A 22,517-nucleotide genomic window follows, 5' to 3' on the forward strand; every position below is an offset into this window, starting at 1 on the left:
GAGACTTACAGTTCCATGATCCGAGTTTCCGTTAGTCCGTTTTCGATGCCTGGGTCTATGCCGATTGTTACGGTGCGAATTTACATTGTATGCTTCCTGTACTGACGATATTTACAGCTCGTCAGAGGACCATAGTGCGCAGCACTGTTTAGAGTCGATTATTAGCCGCCTCTGACATGGAGAACAGACGCTCAAATGAGCTACACCCTCCGTAGAGATGAGAAACTCAGATTATATGTAATGAACACCAATGTTATCGTTCAGATGTACGAAGTATTCTGGGGAATGATGCATTCAGGGGAATCAACTTATGGCGAACACTACATTCTGGGGAGTGGGAATCTGGGGAATGGTTCTCTGGGGAATGTTATAGAAATCGTTCAAACTACCATGCAGAAGTCTAATACCCTTTATTTTACAGGTGCCCCGCAGTGCCGGAGTGTATAGAAACGTTAGAACCGCAGCCGAAAAGCAGTACACCGTGGTCCTTCCGCTGGCGGAAGGATTCGGTGAAAACGTCCAAGTCGACGAGCAACGGAGGCGGTGGAAGCAGTGGAGCTACCACACTGCCAAAGGCCGCAGGATCTGTCGGTGGCACCGGTGGTGGTGGTGGAGATGCGTCCGACTCGTTGACCTCCCTCTTTGGCAAGACGTCTTCCGTGGCGGACGAACGCTTGGTGCGGGACCGGCTGCAGGCGCTCGGGTTGGATTTCTTCCGGGATGATTTCGAGGGCGTCACCGTGGCCAAGACCAAGTGTTTGGCGTGCGAAACGTGCACCGAGCAGAAGGAGACCATGATCGACATCGCGATTCCGATCGCGTCCAACGAGGTGTCCGATGCGGCCAAAAATCCACAACTGTTCTACCAGGTATGTTCGTTCATCTTTTGCGTCCATGAAAAAGATACCTTCCAATTTGAGAAAAATTTTGCTACGAATCTCTGAAAAAACGTGCTTTAAATCTCTGATAGAGATTCTCTCTAAAAAAAAACCTCCGAATCTTCAAAAGAGATTTGCCCCAAATCTCTTTAAATTTGAGGGTATTGGCTCTAAAACTTTTCTGATAATCATCAAAATTGGGGTACAAAAAAGGGATAATTTCGTTAGTAGCAAACCTCCGAATAATCGAGACCTTCCCCTTCCGTTACAGAACTCCTGCATCACGCGAGAGTACTTCCGCGGGGACAACAAGTACCGGTGCGAGGAATGCTGCGGCTACCGGGAAGCCATCCGGTCGATTTCGTTCGAGGTGCTCCCCCGGCAGCTAATTCTCCAGCTGAAGCGCTTCAACGGGGACATGGAGAAGATCAACAGCTACATTCCGACGCCGTTCGTGCTGCGGTGCTTCTGTGATACGTGTTTGCCAAAGCAGGACTGTGATAAGCCGCACATCTACCGGTTGTACAGTGTGATAACGCATGTGGGCGCGCGGATGTCCGTTGGCCACTACATTGCCTACACCAGTTCGCTCGATGTGCACGCCGAGTATCTCGGTTGTGGGAAGGACCGGCGGAAGCAGCTGTTCCTGTCCGGGGGCTCGCTGGATGGGCTGGCCGGGAGCGGTGTCAGCGGAGGCAGCGTTGGAAGCATCGCTTCGGCAAAAAGCAACAGCGAGAAGGGGCTGAAGAAGTTCTTCGGCGGGAAGAAGGCCTCCAGTGCGGGTGATATGAGCAAGAAGAGCAAAACGATTGCAGTCAACAAAATGATCAACGGGATAGAGAGTCTCAATCTAATCAACGGTTCCAGTACGGGAAGCAACAATTCGGTAAGTGAATCCTGGAAATCGTTATGCAGTGGAAAAAGCAGATTTGTAAAATTGTCCCATTTCGCCCTTTTTTTTATACGTAATTAAACCCATTAGATTGTTATCGGTTATTTACGACAAAAGATAACATTCTTTACTGTAAAATAGGTATTGAGCGCTTTGCTTGCCTATATTTTCATTTAATTTATACAGTAGAATTTCGTTCGTTGCACTACGTTTCAATTGGGCTCCCGTTAGGTGGGCTATAGCCACCAAATGTCACATTCTGACATAAACCGCAGTTTGTCAATGTTGGTAGCCCTGAATTTCTTTTATAATAGAGAATTTGAGATCTCAGAACTCAGCCCGATTAGTGGGCTAAAGCTTTAGTGCAACGAACAAAAGTTGACTGTAATTAAACTCCCGTGCAAACGTTTAGGTTCACCCCCTAAAAACCATACACAAGTGTTCAGTCCATATCTCTGTGATTACACGTACAATTAAAACTCTCTAAGCCATATTCGAAAAGCAAAGAGTTATTCTTACTTCGTATGTATTTTTCCAAAAACATTTTTTGAAAATTTTCACTTAAAGTTGTGACGTTTTTCAAAAAACACACTAACAAAACATAGCTAATTTCCTCAGCATTCGATCGACTAAAATTTTAAAACAAGGTGTCATTGAAATCATAATCTAATATTCTTTGAAGAGCACTCACGAAATTTTTGCTGAAAAATCTGAAAACTATTCAAAATCAATGAAACAGTCATTCAAGTCATCGTGCAAAAGGACATCCCTACACACTGCTCCTCTGGCATCACAACGACACGTTCTACACACTGTTGTGCTCTCTACCGCGATGGTACCGATATTCGATCCTGGAACATGCCGAAGGAGCTGGTGTTAGCCGATCCCACCTTCCACAAGTCTGAAGCAGTCGACCTGATAATCGAGGCTGAAGTGTACTTGGAGTTGATGATCGCCGAGCGTCAAATGAAATTAGGAGAGCCTGGTCCGATTCTGCAGAACACTCTGCTGGGCTGGATTGTTTCCGGAGGCGTTCAGGATGAATCTACATCTACACCAGTCGTATCCGCGTGCGCAACCGAGCAGATTGAAGAAGCATCGGCACGGTTCTTTGAGCTGGAATCGTGTCGCACCAACAGGACGTTGTCGTTGGAGGAGTCAGCGTGTGAAACATATTTCGAGAGAACGACGATGCGGGACGCAAGTGGCAGATTCGTCGTTCAGCTACCCAAGAAACAGTTCATGCTTGATCGCCTAGGAGACACCCTTCGCTTCATGGCACTAGAGCGAAGATTGAATGCCGATCCTGTCTCGAAGAAGATGTACAGCGAGTTCATCGACGAGTACCTCCGGAGGATGAGAAAGCCAATTTTCCCGCCGCTACAAATACGATCATCTACGATTTTTATGTTGACGATATGCTGAAGAGCGTCGACAGCATCGAGGAGGCAGCCCAGCTCTCGAAAGACTTGGTTCATGTTCTGAGCACTGCTGGACTCACATTAAAGGAAATAGAGCTCTAATTCTCGCGAACTGCTGACCCAAATCCCACCCTATCTGCGAGACGAACGCTCGTCTATGGACTTTGAACTTTCAAATCCCGCCGTCAAAGCCCTTGGAATCAAATGGGAACCCAGATCGGACATATTCCGATTCACTGCGCCTCAGTAGAATCCTGCTACTGAGTTCACCAAGAGAATCATCCTGTCCGATTTTGCGAAGCTCTCCGATCCGCTAGGCCTAGTTGGACCTAGTTTGGTTTCAGCGAAGGTATTCCTTCAGAAGCTTTGGAGATCGAAGTGTTCCTGGAATGATATTCTGCCCGACGAGCTTCAGAAATGGTGAAGAGAATTCCGAGGAAGTTTGGAAAGTCTCACTCATCTTCAAGTTCCTCGTTGGATCGCTTTCGGGAGCGATACAATTTCCGTGGAGCTCCACATGTTCTGCGATGCTTCCACGAAGGCTCATGGTGCTTGTATTTACCTGTGGTGCACCTCATTGGATGGCACGGTCTCCTCGTCGCTATTGACTGCGAAATCTCGAGTAGCTCCGCTCGAAGATCGAAGATCGAAGAAGAAGCGAAAGCAAGCCTCCATACCCCGTCTAGAACTGTCGTTTGCGCTTACTGGAGTATATTTGTTCGAGAAGGTCGTTCAAAGCATCAAAATCACTGCTCAACCGTACTTTTGGATTGACTCAACAATCGTTAAGTGCTGGATTGCAGCTCCTCCATCACGATGGAACATGTTCGCCAATACAGTGTCCGAAATTCGACACATTACTCGAGGAGGAATTTGGAATCATATTGCGGGACTGGAGAATCCGGCAGACGTCTTGTCAAGGGGAATGACTCCTGATTTTTCAGCAAATCGAAATGTGGTGGCAAGGACCACCGTGGTTGCACTTAGACAAATCTTAATGGCCGAGAACATCAACCCGGAGGATTTGGATCCTTCGCTACTCAAGGAGAGATCCCCGGTCTCAGTTCCAGCTCATGTGTTCAATCCCAGTCCTGTCTTCAGTCTACGATCGTCACTCCAAGATTTGGTTCGAATTGTGTCCCTCATTCGGCGATTCGGCCACAACTGCAGAAATCCTGGCGACCGTAGATATGGATTCTTAAGGCATGAAGAACAAGCAGAGGCATTACACCAGCTGCTGTTCTTTGCGCAACAAGAAAGTTTTCCTTAGCTCGAAAGGTCATCCACAGCTGCGTAAAATGTTTTCGGGTCCGTCCGAAAGCGCACGAGCAACTCATGGCGGACTTACCAGCAGAACGTGTCAGTCCAGCTCCACCGTTTCTGCGCGTAGGAGTGGACTGCTGTGGTTCGTTCTACATCCAGAACCCCTACCGCAAGGGTGGTCCTATCAAATGCTTCGTCGCCGTTTTCGTTTGTCTCGTCGTAAAGGCCGTTCATCTGGAGGTCGTTCATCTGGAGGCCGTCATCTGGAGGTCGTTGGAGTCCTCACGACTCAAGCCTTCATCGCCGCTTTGAGAAGATTTGTCTCCCGTCGAGGTCGCTCAGAAATCATCATGTGCGACAACGCAACAAATTTTGTCAGCGCACGGCGTGAGTTGGATGAGCTGCGGAAGTTGTTCAACCGTCAAGAGTACGTGATGGTAGTTGCAGAGGGGAGAACATTTGCTTCAAGTTTATTTCGGCGAAGTCCCCCAACTTCGGAGGCTTTGGGAGGCCGCCGTCAAGTCAATGAAGGGCCATTTGAAGCGGACCCTCGGCAACACAGTGATCGTGTCAGGTGATTCGTGATGAAAGTTCAGAACTTAGCTTGCTCGATCCAAGTCTGGCGAAGATGTTGGAGCTGGAAGGTGAGGTCAGCCCGCTATGCCTAAGGTGGGAAAGAGCGCAACGAAGAAAACTCCAGGATGGTAAGCGTAGAGATAGAAGCAGTGCTGGGAATGGTAATAGTAGTGAGCTTGAATTTCGCGAAAATCACGTGGCTTTCCCAGTACAGTAGTTCAAAAAAGTGAATCTCATCAAGTAGCCTATGTTGGTTGCATGAATTTTCTAAATTGTTAGTGTCATTGAAGGCTCTAAATGCGGGAAATTCAGTGGGAAATAGAACATTTTTCTACAGTAATTTTGGGTTGCCCTTACCCCTGGGCTTGGGATTATATTTTCCAGGGAGCGATGAATTTTGATAATTGATCGCTGTTGTTAGTAGTTTTGATTAGATGTTGGGTGAATTTCAAAGCAATGGCAACCTTTTTATTACAAAATTTAGATTTTATCTTCTGACCTAAAAATTCTGGTTAAACTACTGTACTATGCAGTTGGGCTGCACTAGGCTATCTTTCATCAAAATTACTTTCACTTCGGGAAAATATAATTTCAAACTGGCGAGAAGATTACGAACTGAGGGTGGATTAGGGCACAATCAGACCCTTGAATGTGTAATGTGGGGTAGTAATTGGGAATGCCATTGACGGTTTGTAATCTTCTACGAGGTTTTCGAAAACAAACAGGGCGCGTGCACCGGGTTGCGGATAGGAGCAAAGGGAGATCAATAGCATCTACCTAAAATAATAGAGCAAAAAGCCGTTCCATGATTAGGTAATGTTTAGCGATCTTCTATGGTGTTCTAGTACTATAAAATTCTTCACTCACTGGGAATTTTGGCCTTGATACCTAATACTTAATAAGTACAATGTAGCTTCAATGTAGTAATAAATGAAATAAAATCAATTTTCTATACTTGACAAGGTTTTGAAGACAATCAATGAGTGAAAGAACTACCTATTAGAAAAGCCACATCAGCTAAGGCTATACATATGCAAATGTTGGTCATATGGTCATGGCGAGCATTCGGTATGTATGTCTATGACTGATTCTTATCTAATAGGGGCATTAGAAGACCACGCGGACAATTTCGAAACAAATTATTTTTATACATTGGTCTTACGATCCGAAAGGCTCAGCTATGCTGCAAATTCATTTTAAAAGCTACTGTTTAATTGTTTATAATTCTAACAAAACTACATAATTAACTCATTACTAATCACTGTTCCTATATTCTCTTTTTCTCTCCTTCTTATCTGTTGCATGATTATGATCAGTAATTTTGGGTTGCCCTTACCAACGGGTAATTTGCAATTTTCAAGGCTCTTTGCCTACAGCAGCGATAGGCGTGAGTTTCACTGGCTTCGCTGACTGCGATTGGCTTTGTTTGGCTACTGTAGAATGAATTTCAGATGTTTTCCCAACCCTGGATAGAAGGACTGCACAATCAAGCCAAATCGTTCAACTTAAACAACGTGAGGACAGTTAATGCATTAGTTCTTCCGCATCAAACAGTCGATATGAAGGAACTGTCTTAACTGTACCCACACCTTCGAGGGCTTCCGATCGATTCCTATCAATTGTTGTGCCAATTGATATATTAATAGGCTTAAAACACGCGTGTGTTGGTTTAGTTTTGCAAATCAACCAATTGCATCGAAGACCCGATTGGGTTGGACTGTGTATGGAGGCTGTGGGGATGGCGTACCCAACGTAGTACAATGTACATTCCACGTACAACAGTGTGATGACAAGTCGGATAAAGCTCTGCATCTCGCCATGAAAGAATACTTCAGCTTGGACAGTCTCGGAGTCATGCAGCCAGTGAAATTGGTTCTATCTTCCGAAGACCAACGCGCCGAGATTCTCTTACAAACTCTCACGAGATTCAAGGATGGCCGATATCAAACTGGACTACTCTGGCGCTACGACGACGCGCGCCTTCCCGAAAATAGTGCTATGGCTCTACGCCGACATTATTCCCTTGTAAGGCGTATGGCGAAAGATCCTCAGTTGGCGAATAAACTAAATGAGAAAATAGCTGAGTATTTGGAGGAGCGTTACATCCGTATGCTCACCAATGACGAGCTAAACCAAAGGTTGCCACGTTTTTGGTATCTGCCGATCTTTCCGGTTACGAATCCAAATAAACCCAGGAAGATAAGGATTGTTTGGGACGCTGCTGCGACCGCTTTCGCAAAATCCCTGAACTCCTTTCGCAAAATCCCTGAAGGGTCCGGACCAGTTGTGTTCTTTGTTCTCTATCCTTCTCCAGTTCCGCGAGCATCGTGTTGGCCTAACAGGGGACATCCGAGAGATGTTCCACCAGGTGAATATCCGCTAGGACGACCAGCATTGCCAACGCTTCTTCTGGAAGGACGAAAATGGGAACATCCAAACATTCGTGATGTGATATGTTAAAAACGTTAACGCAGAGCGCCACTCCCAGGAATACCCTAGGCCTAGAGCAACAGAAGTCATCAGTCAAGAAGCATTATGTGGATGACATGCTAGTGAGTGTGGAGAATGAACAGGAGGCTATTCAACTAGCGAATGAAGTGAAATTGGTACACGATAACGGTGGTTTTGAGATACGCAACTGGATCAGTAACTCCAGCCACGTTTAAAAGGCGCTAAACGGGACAAGTGCTCAAGACAAGAATCTAGCTCTATCGTCGGAATTAGCCACTGAAAAAGTACTGGGAATGTGGTGGTCCACTTCCACGGACACTTTCTGCTTCAAGGTTGGGTGGAACCGACACGACAAGGAACTTTTGAATGGACAGCGTTGTCCGACGAAAAGAGAAATCCTTCGAGTTCGAACCCTTTAGGATTGATTGCCCACTTCCTCATGTTCCTAAAGTTTCTGCTTCAGGAAGTGTGGCGCTCTGGAGTCCAATGGGACGATCCGATCCAAGCTGCATCGTATGATAAATGGAAGCCATGGCTGCAAGTTCTTCCTCAAGTTGAGCAAACGAGTATTCCTAGGTGTTTTCGAATCCACACGTCTCTCGACCTTGTCTGTGATGCACAATTGCATGTATTTGTCGACGCGAGCGAAAATGGATTCTCTGCTGCTGTATATCTACGATTTCTTCAGGCTAGCGTTGTCGAATGCACCCTTGTTGCGGCTAAAACGCGATTGGCTCCGTTAAAATTCACGTCCATTCCAAAACTTGAGCTTTAAGCAGCTGATGTCGCTACTAGATTGGCCAAGACTATTTCCGACTCTCTGTCAGTTCAAATCTCCAGGCGTATATTTTGGTCTAACTCCCGGGACGTGATATGTTGGATTAACTCCGACCATAGGCTATACAGCCAGGGGCCTTTAGAGTGAGCGGGATCCTCGAAACAACCGAAATCAACGATTGGCGCTGGGTACCCACCAAACATAATGTAGCAGACGACGCAACCAAGTGAGTCGATGATAGCAGATGGTTCAGAGGGCCTGCTTTCCTGTGGCACCCTGAGGCGAAATGGCCACAAGCTGCGTTGAAAGGTTCTTTAACGTCTACATCCATCCACTGTTGGTTCACTCACCAGTAATGAACTTATAACGGCTGAAGCTTAATTGCTGCACCTAGCGCAAACTGATTCATTTCCTGAAGAGATTTCTATTCTACGTAGAGTACAAAGTGTATCAAATGAACCATCAACACCATTGTCCAAGAGAAGCGCCCTGTATCAGCTATACCCCTTCCTGGATGCCCAAGGCATCCTCAGGATGTGGGGCAGAACGCGGCTCTATGAATATGCTACCGAAGACTCAAAAAATCCCATTATACTGCAGCGTGACCACCACATAATCACCTTATTGTTGCACATTACCACGAAAGATACCACCATCGCAACCATGAAACCATCATCAATGAGTTGCATATCGCGGTTTCGTGTATGCTACGCAAAAATCAGACGGCGATGCCAAAGATACCAAAACGAACGTGCTATTCCTCGTCCACCAATCATGGCCGATCTACCGCCAGCACGATTAGCAGCGTTTTCACGGCCCTTCATACATGTTGGAGTTGATTACTTCGGCCCCATAAACGTATTAGTCGGACGCAGAATTGAAAAGCGCTGGGGAATGCTTGCTACGTGCTTAACGATTCGAGCAGTCCACGTCGAAACCGTCCATACCTTCAACACAGCTTCGTGTATCATGGCATTACGGAACTTCATCGCTCACCGTGGCACACCAAGAGTAATGTATAGCGACTGTGGCACAAATTTCGTCGGAGCGAGTCGTGAGCTGTGCGATGTAGAAACAGCTATCAACGAGCCGGAGATCATGGAGGAATTTGTCAGCACTGAAACGGAATGGGTGTTTAATCCCAGACAACCAGAAGTCGCATAACAGTTTACGAAAAAAATCTTACTCATACAAATTGCATCACATCCGCACTAAATGGTGGTTGAAATCGTTTCATCGATGAGTTTCCTCACATAAAACGCTATTTTACGAATTTATATGTACATTTCGTTTCGTTCCGTAAACTCGTACAAAGTAATTCGGATCAATCCGTAGCAGCTGTCAAATAAATTTTGTTATCATAAATTAAGTCGCATAAGAGTATAGATTAGTTCGCAATAAAATCTACACACTCGCATTGAATGCTATGTTTCATCATATAAAATATGCACGTATATCGCCTCCACTTTTGTACGTATAAGGCCTTTTCACGACATCTTATACGTGAAACATTGCACATACAAGCATCGCATAACGCAAAAGATGATTTCATTATACGTGCATTCTAGTTGTCTGGGATCCGCCTGCAGTCCCGCATATAGGGGGAAGTTGGGAAATGCTGATTCGTACGGTTAAGAGCAATCTGATGTCGATGAACCCGTCCCGCACCCTAAGAGATGAAGAGCTCAAGAACTTTCTAATCGAGGTCGAGAATACTATAAATTCTCGCCCGTTAACTCATGTGCCGATCAACAACGAATCCGAACAGGCTCTCACTCCGAACCACTTCTTACTCGGTTCATCTAACGGCACGAAGGCCCTCACACTCAACGATGATAGTGGAATAACGCTGAAGAAAGCTTATACCACGTCGCAGATCTTAACAAACCAGTACTGGAAGCGCTGGATAACTGAATATCTTTCAGAAATCACCAGACGAACGAAATGGTTCACCTATACAAAGCCGAATCCAACGGCGATGTTGTAATCATCGTGGATCCCCAGTTACCGCGCAACTGGTGGCCAAAAGGTCAGAACAGCAAAAGACGGTCAAGTTAGGTCCTGCCCATAACTGCATAACAGTCACATTCGACATTTTTGACAATTTCGAGTTAATACCGGGGAGAGTCATCAAATCACAAATAATTTCGATCCACTTACTAAAATCTGCGAGATAGTTCTAGAAAATTCGAAAAAAATACCAAGTTGTTTTGTCACATTGGCAATTGTAACCGCATAACAGTCACATTGAGATTATACATGAGCCTCATAATGCAGTGGCAACGAAATTTCTATCAGAATTTTTTTCTGACTATTCACCCAATAAGTGATATGAGTTGTACAAAATTTCATCCTCAAATAAGCACTTTTGAATTCTTAGTGATTTTTTGAAATATCAGTTCCCTCCCATACTGCAATAAAATGCAAACTTGGTATCCCATTTACTCAATGCCTACTTTTGTCGAATGTTACAAATATGCAGTTATGGGCAGTATCGCTCTCACAAACCGTGAGTAGCAAAAAGTGGAGAGAGAAACAGTTGTGTCCATGAAGTATAAAGCGTTTTCAGTGAACTTATTACTATCTCTAAATTAATTAACTAATAACAATTGTGTGAATTTCTATGGATTACTAGGTAACTTATTTACTATTGAATTAATACATAAAACTCTTTGAACAGTTTGATAGCTATCGAGATCGTGTACAATTGTCGGCGGAGCTTTGTTTAACCTTATATGATTGCATAGTTGGTGAGCTGCTAGTATGCCTATGATCAATGAATGCTTATGATGTTAGGACCTTAAATCGCTATATAATCCGGATAATCGAGTCCGACCTGTATATCAATCTATCCCATATCGTATCGTTCGCTTCACGATCGATGATAGAGCCGACCGCAGGTAGCGATCGAGTGTTCAAAAACATCGCACCAAGTCAGCGAACCGAACTGTAAGCTACATTAATTTAGTCTGCAATAAACCTTTCTTTCGCACGTTAAGTGGCCGTTCGTTACGTCGCGTGTTTGCATGTTGAACCATTGTGAAAATTTTTCTTTAAGTTCAAATAAACCGTCACGTAGTTCGCAAAAGTACCTCGCGAGTTTAGGTGTTCGACGATCCAGAACAAGTGTCAAGTGCGTATACCGAACAATGTGTTTAAGTATAATCCTGGAATACTAAAATTTTAATACAGGTCGGACTCGATTATCCGGAGTATCAATTTTTTTTTCACTCCGGATAATCGAATCCTCCGGATAATCGAATCACTAAGAAAAAAAATTAAAATCTTCTATTAAAGAGCATAAATATTATCTTTTTTCGTTGTTTTATCTATATGATGCGATGGCGTAGCCAGAATTTTTTTCTGTTCCTGTAGGGGTCTTTACAAGAAAAAAACAAATTTTTATCAGCTTGAGCTTGAGCTTGAGCTTGAGCTTGAGCTTGAGCTTGATTGGCCGCCCGTGGATGCACTCCAGTATCGCCAGATCAGCTGCACTTACACAAGGAACCAACTGAATGACTGCTTGGGACTAACAGGCATCCTCAGTGTATAAGTGCTGGTGATCTTCTATTTTTTTTTTTTTAGGCAACAATGGCACCTGCCACGTCAGAATGCAGACCAATGAGGGGAAGGGGGAGGAATTGATGATGCATTGAACTGACTCCCACGTAGACCGTATATTCCACTGCATCCACGTCAGTTCATGCGGGAGTGTATGGATTGGGGGAAAGGCATGGCAGAGAGGTTTGCTTTTGTGGTTAGCAGACTGCCTATGTATCAGGCGTAAGAAAGGCGTGCGCGTGGAAGTAGGAAGCGTTAGGGAAACGGTTTCTTGTCCGTCTCTGGTTCTAGCGTTTTGCTATGAACGAATAGTTTTTTGAGTGTGATATATTTAGAATGGAAGATAGAAGCAAGTGAGAGATATACAACTACAAAGTACGAGGAAAGGGACGGGCCTGGGATTGAACCCAGGACCTTCTGCATATGAAGCAGAAGCGGTAGCCATCAGACCACCAACCCCGTCTTGAAAAAAAAAAAAAAAAAAAAAAAAAAATTATCAGCATACACAAAAAAACCACGTAACTGACATCCCTATATCAACCCTATTGAACTGACAGGTTCCAACATATGAGGGTATCCAAGATGGCCTCCTCATTTTGAGTATCCATCCTTAGTTCGGAAAGAAGCCTAACAAACGAGAAAAGGCTATCTGTAAAACTTATTGTTAATATCAATTTTAACATATTTGATTGTAAAATGGCAAAAATTACATTCGTTAGTCACCTCTTACATGTAAATCGTCATTTTTATTTGTTTGCTTTGATTTAACTAAATTCCCATCCAAAAAACTACATTTCGTTTTACTTTTATAAAATACATTTGATGAAATTGGACACTCTCGAGAGTTACGCTTCAATGTCAGTACAAAGTGTAAACAAATAGCACGGTAGCGTTTATCTTCACCGTTCGCGTTTATTTCCTACGAAGTCGATCGTCTGGGAGATTTTCGAGATTTTAATTTGCTTTCGGTTTGTAATTAAGCATAAATAAACTGCAGAAGAAGTTATGTAACGTTTTGTGATTACGAGTGCCAGTGCCAATGTGAAAAAAGTGACATGGATCTGATCCTGGACAAGTTACCTCCGCACTCACTGACCAGGATCATAAAGGAGGAGATCCGTGTGGATCTGATCCATCAGGATCATTGCAACCCGGACTGTCCCGTACGGAACATATTCCCGCTTCGTTATTGTTGCTGGGAGGAGCGGGAGGAGGTATATAATAGCAAACCAAGCAATACATTTCGGGGCGTATTTTCCAACCATAAGAGAAGGTTTGCATTACATGTCTAGAGGGAAATGGAGTTGAAACGCTGGAGAAAAATATGGAACTGCTTTCCAATTTGCGGAGAACGTGCCCCTGGAGCCAGCCTTCTAAGCATTGTATGGTGAAGATGGTGAACATTTCCCAAGTACCAAAATGTGTGCCGAAACGACTACACCTTCGGAGGCCATCAAAAACATTGCCACTGTAATCCTCGTTTTTGGATGAAGGATGGAAAACACATCACTACTTCTTCGTGGTAAAGATTGCAAACTAAGTGCACCCTCTAATAATGCCTAAAATTATGTAAACGCTATCTCTTTTTTTTCAATTAACAGTGGTGCCATTCTGATGCCCAACGTCAATCACATGTGTGGATTCTTCGCCAAGCAGCCATAATTCTGTCTCCCACACGACCTTGATACACCCACGACTTTCAAGTTGGACGTTCAACAGAAGTTTACCACAGACAGGACACATCGGCCACATCGATCTGTTCAAGGTACAGGAAGGTTTCCTACAAAACGTTGCCACTCACGGAGAATAAAGTAAATCAGCATTTCTAGTTAAATTTTGGATGCCACAATCTAATTATCAACTCTAATTGATGCATATAATCAATAAAAATAGAGAAACACAAAGGATGTTCAAGTAACCTTCAATATATGCATAAATACTATATAAAGCTTGCATTACTGTATAACCACACTTAAAGTTGATGTAAATTGGGAAATGGTACCAAACATGTCGAGTTCATGTTATACATTATAATTTAAATATGGCTCCTTTCGCACTTTAAATCAACTTCAATTATGCTTTTACAGTAATGCTAGTTTTAAATACACCGTATTCATGCATACATTGTAGATTGAGCAGCATAGTTACTTGGGTGGTGATAGCTTTCAATAGGAAACCTGACTGTATCCTACCGTGATCCACGTTTGAAGAAACGAAATGTAGTATATAAATTCAATGCATGTGGTAAATTTCATCAAAATTGTATACAAAACTACCAATTATGTATATTTATGTTTATTATTATAATACATCAATGTCAATACAATACAATACAATCATGTTTGTTAGTTTCCTTCGAAAAGTATAAGTTTAGTTAGCTTTTGTCTGTTTGTTGGCTTAAATGATGTCATTTTTTTGCTGTATAATTTAATTCTTATATTGAGGTAAATTTCAATGATATTTTTGAGAATGATCGATTTATGGTTTTCACTACAGGGCACATGATTGAAAATGTTTTCCAATTGTGACTGTACTCGTAATAATGAATTTGAAAAAACGAAGTCATAATATTTCTCAATATTTACGTTTGTCTTTTCGTCGATGAGCATCTGTAAGTATAAAAGCGATGAAATATTTATATTTTTACTAATTTGCAAATTGTTCTTGTATTTAAACATGGATCTATAACCACAGACAAACAGACGTAACACTGACGAAATTTCCATCCAAGTGCACGATTTTTTTCTCTTCGTCTTTTTAAGTGTTACCTTTGTTTGTCTGTGGTATAATTATTACCTTGAATTCGTATTCTGTTGCCTTACATACAGATGTGATACCAATTCCATCATTGATCATGGAACTCGCACACGATACGCATTTCAGAATGCGTAATAACTTTCGTTTAACTTCATCGGAATGTTTTTGAATCGATATGCATAACGCCACATCCGTCTCGAATAAATCATAATCGAGCAAATATTCGGTGTACCAGTTATCAGCATGATCTTGGTGTTCTTGGTAGCTTGGGGTATCTGTTACAGTGTTCTGAGCTGTGAGCGAGTTTACTTTTTCAAAATCTTGGCAATTTCCTGTTGTTGGTGTCATTACTGAGTTATTGACAATTAATCGCTTGTAGCTTGCTCTAAATTGAGCAGCGTTCGGGTTATTGTTTGAACCGCTCTTGGCCCTGATGGCGCCGAAAAAGTGTTCCAAGTGGTCTTGACTGTACCAATAGGTAAAAACGTTATCAACAGCCCCCATTTCTTCAACATACGTCTTATATAAGTTCTTGAAGCTTTCAATAGCAACGAGAAAACCTAAAAATCCAGTTTTACAGCGTGAATCTAAGATACTCGATCCATTCTTAAGCTTGATGTTCCGGATGAATTTCTCGATATAAGCAAACGTATGATGGTACAAGTCAAAATTTGTGGTTGATAGCGGTTTTTTGAAACCAGTAGCGTTTCCATCCATACTGTTAGTAACATCAAAAAGATCATTGAAAAGGTTCAAAAATTCTACAGTCGCAGAACAATCGGCAAATTCTGGTTCAAAGTCGCTTAGCTGTTCAAGGGCAGTAGCAACACTATTGCTGATAACTTGAACAGCTAACAGGACTTTCATTTTGGAATTTTCAAAATGAATATGCTTATCACATAGTTTAGGTGCCAATTTTAAACCTAGTGCTGTTTGGTACTCATTCAGTTTCTCTATATAGTGCCATTTTGCGACGCCGTTCAAAGTAGTTAGTTCTTTCTGTTTGTGCAGGGTGTTCCTAACGAGCTTGAGCATGTGTACAGTATCCAGTAGCACATGTACGCTATGATTGGATGTTGGATGAGGGAAGCAAGTTACCAGTGGGTCCGCACTGCCTCGGATATCACATCCGAGAGCGTTAGCAGCTGCAATATTTGTGCAAGTTCCATCAAAAGTTAAGGCTACAATATATACACCAGCTTCGTGAAGGCTTTGAAGTATGGTGTTGATTATGTCCTTCTTTTCAATAGCGTTTAGTCCCTTGATCAAAAAATAAGCTATCGGTATTTTCCATGGGTCCTGAACGCCAGTGACCATGAATACAAGTGCTTCCTTTGCTGCAGGTATTTGCTCTGCTGACGACTTGGCATTTTTTTCGGTTGTTTGGGTAGAATGCAAATAGGCCACTCCCTCCAGTTTTTTGGTCTGCTCATTCCAAATTACTTGCTGGCGGATGGCCATCTCGTCCATCATAAGGCATCCTAGCAGCAACTTTCCTTGGAGTTTGGCCTCATTTGCTTTCACCTTTAAAGCTTCCAAGCTTTCCCTTGTTATTCCCGGTTCTCCATTGACACTTTCATACCAGCGGATTATAGTTCGCTGGTGTGGTAGTGTTTTGTTGAACATGTGGCGCACGTATCTGTACGCTTTCGGTGAATAAAAATGCAATGTCGTAGCAAAGCTTCGCATTTCAGCACTGTACGGTTGGCCATGCGTTCGGGATTTCAATTCGTTAAAAAGAGTATCGTTTGATGAATAATCCTGGGAAAAATGAAAAATAAAATAGTGATTGTCGAATATTGAGCTACTTTGTCTACCTTGTACCTTCAGAATCGTGTTGCTTGAGTCAGAAATGAAGTTTTTCGACTTGAGCTTATCAAACAAGTCTTTCAAACTAGAGATTTGATCCTTCAAGCGTTTATTTTGGCCTCGAAGCAGCTTAATAGTTTTCTGAGACCGATCGAGCTGTTTCTTAAGCTTGGGCACAGCTATTAAGGCTTCTTCCGCAGTTATATCATCCTTGATATCTCCGGCATATCGAATTGTTCTAAATAATTAAGAAAATCTTTCTATTCGGCAATCTAGCATAATAATATACAAATAATACCTTCGGCGTCCTTTGGCATTTGAATTATTTTCACGAAGAACAAGTTGATCCGCAGGGAATTTGGGTACAATATTATCGTTGAATCCTGTGTCATTGGTGCTTTGCGTCTGATAATAAGTCTGCAAACTATCAGATCTGTGAAGTTTATTGAAATTGCAGGCTGAGAAATCATAATCTTTATGAACCATGGGTGAAAAATACCTTCGACGCTTTTCGTTAGGTACATACTCCTCCGGAGTAGAGATAGCTGCTTCGTTACATTCGTTTCCGGTAGGTAGATTAAATAGACCGTTATCAATCGGTGCGGATTCAACCACAGGTACAGATGGGTTCAGAGAAGAGATTGCTCCCTTGTAAACCACGGTTCCGGTAGGTAGATGAAATAAGGTATTCTCAGTCGGTACAGATTCAATCAGGAGTGAAAATTCATTGGTTTCACCGAGACCAGAGTCATGAACGATACTCAACTGACTTGAATCTGGATTACTGCTTACAAATCTGTTTAAAATGTTTCATGATTATTATTTCAAACAGATCACTCTTGTTCAAACAAATATTTACCCTGAATTGAGACGGTTGTTGAATACAGATGGTACGGCTGTTTTCGTTAGCATTTTCCGGCCATGATTATAATAAAATGCACTTTCCAGAAAATGATTTGAGCAAATACGAACAGAGGTAAAATTAATAGCGTCAACATTTATCACTCTGTTCTCGGCATTGGAAATAGCTTGAAGCCATGCTAATCGACGATCCAAGTTCTTCGGGAATCTGTGCACCGAAAATGCTACTTCTTCTAGTTGGCCGTGGAAATCACTTTCACATAAGGACACAAAACACTTCATGGTTATTCTTTAGATCTTAGATCAGGGAACCAACCACAAGAACTACGCAGAACAGAGTCAAGAATACAAATTTTGTTTATTGTTGTTTTTCTTCTTGTTTTCATTCTTTGCTTTCGTTTTGGCAATTTGACGTTTAACATCTTGGCTTCAAGAACATGACGTCATAGCAGACGGGTGAAAAAAACACTTTTTCAAGCCCTCCATTTCCTTAATACGTTCAAAACTGCAAAACCATTCATATTGTATGTTGCAATACCAAATTATCTCAGATTTATGCTTAAAAATTGAAAAACAAGAACATCAAAAAACAAATTCCGGATAATCGAGTCTAAAATTCCGGATAATCGAATCCCGGATAATCGAGTCCCCGGATAATCGAGTCTCCGGATAATCGAGTCCGACCTGTATCATTATTCGTTTTTGCTAAAATCAAACTGAAAGGCCATAGAGGACTTCCCCAGCCTATTTTTAATGAGTTACAATAAAGGATAGGCGAGCGCAAGCAAAATTAATGGAAAATTTCTGCTTTTACGTATTTTCAGTCATATGGGGTGAAATGGGGCATTATCGTGGTACACACAGCCAAAATGGGATCCAAATTGGATGTTCAATATCTACTTTATAGTAAAGAATGTTACCGTTGATCGTAGATAGGCAGCAATAGTCTAAGTTATTATTATTATTGTCTTTGGTAACGTAATATTCCAAATACGTCTTTCTGATCTAATTATGTATGCAAAATTAAAGAATTATTTTGCCCTATTACGATTATTTTTCATACATAATAACATAACGATTTGATCTTACGTAACTAACTATATCTCATCTTTCCCTCTTCACAGGCCTCATTCGGTGGTTCGCACTCGGGAAGCAATAGCCCCAACAGCAACGGGACTCCAACCGGTGCCCTGGCCAGCCGGATCCCGTGCGCCGGTCTCAATTGTTGCGGAATTCATCCGAAAAATAGTCATCTTAGTTTGTACGGTAGCGGTAGTAGTAATGGCAGTAGTTTTAATTCGTCTTCTTTGGACGCCACCGCCAACGGGGCACAGTTCCTCCTGGACGGCGGCGGTGGGGTCAACGCGTCGGTCGAAAGTCACATGAACTACATCAACTCGATGGCGAATGGGCTGTCGACGGGTTCGGGGGCCGGGCCCGGATCGCCCACAACGCTGGCCGCGTTCGAGCAGAGTCTAAGTCAGCAGCTGTGGCACATGTGCGACGATGATAAGATCAAAATCATGTCCCAGGCTGAGTTCGAGGAGCTTCTGTCGCCGAACCGGAGGCACGTGATAACGCCATATCTGTTGTTCTACGCGCGGTACGATTTGGCCCCGCAGAAGGAGATGGACGCGACGGGGTTGAAAGGCGGCAGTGGAGACGGTGGCGGCGGAGGACCTACCTGTAGTGTGATGATCGACTAATGACGGGTTAGCTCACGGGACGGTAGGTGATCGATAGGTTTTCGTTGCAATTCGCGAGGAATAGTTCTATATCTATCTATTCATGTATAACGGAGAGCGGAGCACGGTTCGGGTTATAGATAACATACTTATGTTCATTCATTGTATAAGTTTTGATTCAGTTTCCTGGCAAATTTTCTTTCGGCAGTGTCAGATTAAATTGTTGGTGTTGTAATTGGTAACATAATGATTGGTTGTTAGCGACAATACAATAAATGTTTTGCTATCTGATTCATGAAAAAGTTCTACACTTCTACAAATTTGACGTAAGATTTGTACGATGAGTACGTTATTCATTATCAGGTTGTTAGTTCTCCAGGATTTTATCCGGACTCCCGTTTAGAACATCTTCAAAATCCAACAAAAACTGCTCCAGAGATGCCTTTATGAAATTCAAGGATATACTTGAGGATACCTTCAGGATATGCTTCAGAGATTCCTCCTAAGATTTTTTTAGAAATTTATTCAGTAATACTTTTGAATATTTCCCAAGGAAGTCTTCAAAGATTTTTTCAGGTATGTCTCCAGAAAAATGTAAAAAAATCCGATTTTTTTGGAGAAATTTTGGAATTATCTTATCTATAAGCTTTTTTCTCGAAGAATCTGAGTAAAAATTCTTGAAGAATCAGTTGAATAGTCCCGTAATAGTCTCTAAAAGTTTCTATAGAGTCTGTCGAATTTTGCATCAGATTTGACTGCATGTGGAATAAGGAAAAAAGGTAAAAAGTTTTGAGAGAGGAGATTTCTAAAGTTCCTATTTTAAAGACACTCAGACGCTATCAGCCCTAATTTATAGACTTTTTCGCAATTATTCCCAAGGAATTCTTTTTCAGATTCCTCGAGGGAAAACTTCAAGAATTCTTCTAGTGTCGTCTACAGAGATTTCTTTGAAATACTTTCCGGAGCTCCTCCGGGCATCCCTATAGAAAGTTTTCTGAAGGTTTTGCACAAGCTTCTCCCTCGCAAAGAAGCAAAGGCAGCACACTGCTCTAGAGTATTTCACCTAACTCTAGTGATGTTGAGGAGCATTATCAAGCCTGTTTGTCGCTATAAAAGCTGTCGTAATAACGAGCTTCGACTGTACTTTGAATTGAAAGGTGGAAGTGGCATTTCGATGAACATCTGAACGGTGCTGAGAGCAAGACAACGAAGGAAAAACCTGCTGCTTTCTACAGCAGACGATATAAACCATTTTGAGGGAAGTTACAATCGCCATTCAACAACGCAAAAGAAATAAAGCAGCATGTATAAGATATCATTGGAGCTTGACGGAAAGAAAGTAGCCATTTGTCTGCACCGGGTGATAGGCACAATCTAGAAAACAACAACTTCTTATGGGGTTTGAGCACTCCCAAGCGATCACAATTTCATATTCAGCCTAGAACTGTTCTGCGTGAATCGTAAGTCAGTCCAGTCTCATCTGCATTTCGTCAAAATTGAGTTGAGTTCAGTTTTCAACACATTTTCCAATGCTTTTTCAGCTGCATTGATGAGATAAGCTGCATTGGTTTGGAAAAATTAGGAAAAAAACAGCAAGTCAAATTGTCCCATAATGAAAAGTAACCGCATATCAGTCCCACTACATATTTTCGCTAACACAAAAACGAAGTGTGTCTCGATTAACTTTATATTTTTCCCGGAACTATATCGTAGTTATAACCAGATTGTGACAGTTTTATACAGATTTGAACATGTTTCAATCCTCTGGTTTTTTTTGAATATTTGTATGGAAAACGAGTTTGGGAACTTCACAGCCCATTTTCTCAGTGCCTACTTTTTACAGATGGGACTGACTTGCGATTCACGGCTGTGTTATCCTAGATCAGACCAATTCTTTACTGTAAGACAAATCCTTCTTTAAAGATGTCATGAATATAAGGTTCCAATGCATTTTCTTTTTCATCGTCTTTGAGGCGGCAAACAACGTGCTGGGCTGGCCACGTTGCACAAATACCGGAAGATTTAGCAGAGAACAGAGACACGAGAAAAATGGAGCCAATCGAAGAAGATTCACACCCATAAAAAACGCTTATAAGACCAGAAGTTCAGTGCGGGTACGAAACAAGCACTTGGTGCTTTTGAAAGTCGTTTGCTTATCATCACTAGACAAAATTTAAAGAGATAAGGATAGAAGCGTTTTATCGGATGGATGTGAAAGGTGAAGGCAGTACTATGGTAAACATTTGAACGAAGCTGAAAGACCTCAAAAATTCAGGACATCAAAGTAGATCTCTACTTCGGCACAGCAGTTAGTGTAGACTATCAGTTTCTATTTCGTGCCCAGGCTTCGAGGACGTAGAGGATTGAATTTGAGTATAACCGTACTTGTGTCCTCAGCTCAGTTCAAATCATCGTTACAATACTGCGTGCACCTTTCAATAACACTATACATGAACATTGGATGAGATTATTTTTCATTTTGTAGTGACAGAACTAGAACAGCTTTACTGGGAAGCTTACCTGAGCAGATAAATTACACATATTATGTGCGAGTTTTATTTTTCTCAAACCCTAGTATGTAAAATGGTCGAACATAGATGATTGATACACTGTTTAAACTGACACTGTCATATTCCATATTTTCTGTTATCTACAGTATTTCTCGAACAAAATCAAGAATCGACATTACATCATTTCCATAAGATTCATAATTACTCAAAATGGGAATAGCAATCAACTGATAAGTCGAACATCCCAATAAAAGAAAGCATTACCAAAAAAAAAAAAACAAAACAAAAAAACGCAAAACTAGCCGAACTGTATACAATACCGCTGCATACAAAACCTAAACCGGGCTTAAATAGGATAAAACCCTTAGTAAAACAGGAAAACGATTTACAAATCCAGAAAAAAAAACAAGCGCAAACTTCCACTTTGGGTGAAGCAAATCAACCTCAAAACTCATATTCTGAAAAAAAGCATAAATTAAACACGACAAACATTAACACAAACAGCTGTTCATAACCGCAAAAAGATAAGAGCTTCTAGCCGAAAACTAACGAAACACAAAAATTACAACAAAATAGTAACGTAGAATCGCCCTCCTGCCCGCCCTGCCAACCAATTTACACAAGCATTAGGAATGAGAAGTCGTTATGTTTGGTTTATTCTGCAGATGAGGTTTTGATTCGTACCTTGGCGCTTTAAAGTAAGGAACCTATTTGCCTAACTCCTCATTTCGAATCGATTCCACCAGACTCGAGTCACTGTTTTGTGTTTTTTTTTCTATTTATTCATTTCCACTGTACTATTCTTAATGAAAAATGAGATGGGTCCGATTGATTTACTCGAACTTCACACGTCTCACTACGCTGAACGGAAATTTCCCACGTTTTATCGTAGGAATAGCGGGAGTTAGTACTTTGGTTCTGTCCTCTGCGCTTATTCTACGAGTGAGACAAGTGAGATGAGATATCTCGGCCTCGTATAGCGAGATGACAATTGTGCTTATTCTGCGCGGCGTGTGAGGTGAGACGAGTCGAATGAGGTGACAATAGGCCTTTTCATGTGACAGGTCCGTCTATG

At 42.1% G+C, this 22,517-nt stretch overlaps 1 protein-coding gene and 1 long non-coding RNA gene across 3 annotated transcripts in view; both read left to right on the forward strand.

Moving 5' to 3' along the window:
- LOC5574653 overlaps positions 1 to 21,925 on the forward strand; it is an 81,368-nt gene extending 59,443 nt beyond the window's left edge. Inside the window, exons 3-5 of one of the 2 annotated variants that reach the window (XM_021839005.1) lie at positions 422 to 869; positions 1,150 to 1,764; positions 18,372 to 21,925. In XM_021839005.1, the coding sequence (XP_021694697.1) occupies positions 422 to 869; positions 1,150 to 1,764; positions 18,372 to 18,953 (1,645 nt within the window). In that variant the 3' untranslated portion in view covers positions 18,954 to 21,925. The remainder of the gene's footprint in view (positions 1 to 421; positions 870 to 1,149; positions 1,765 to 18,371) is intronic. The other variant, XM_001661519.2, reaches the window with a different exon arrangement.
- On the forward strand, positions 12,342 to 16,333 carry LOC110674752. The gene is made up of 2 exons (XR_002499161.1): positions 12,342 to 13,342; positions 13,422 to 16,333. It is a non-coding gene; the product is annotated as an uncharacterized LOC110674752 (long non-coding RNA).
- Positions 21,926 to 22,517: the final 592 nt, after the last annotated feature.

This window comes from Aedes aegypti, chromosome 1 (assembly GCF_002204515.2).
Source record: "Aedes aegypti strain LVP_AGWG chromosome 1, AaegL5.0 Primary Assembly, whole genome shotgun sequence".
Lineage (NCBI taxonomy): Eukaryota > Metazoa > Arthropoda > Insecta > Diptera > Culicidae > Aedes > Aedes aegypti.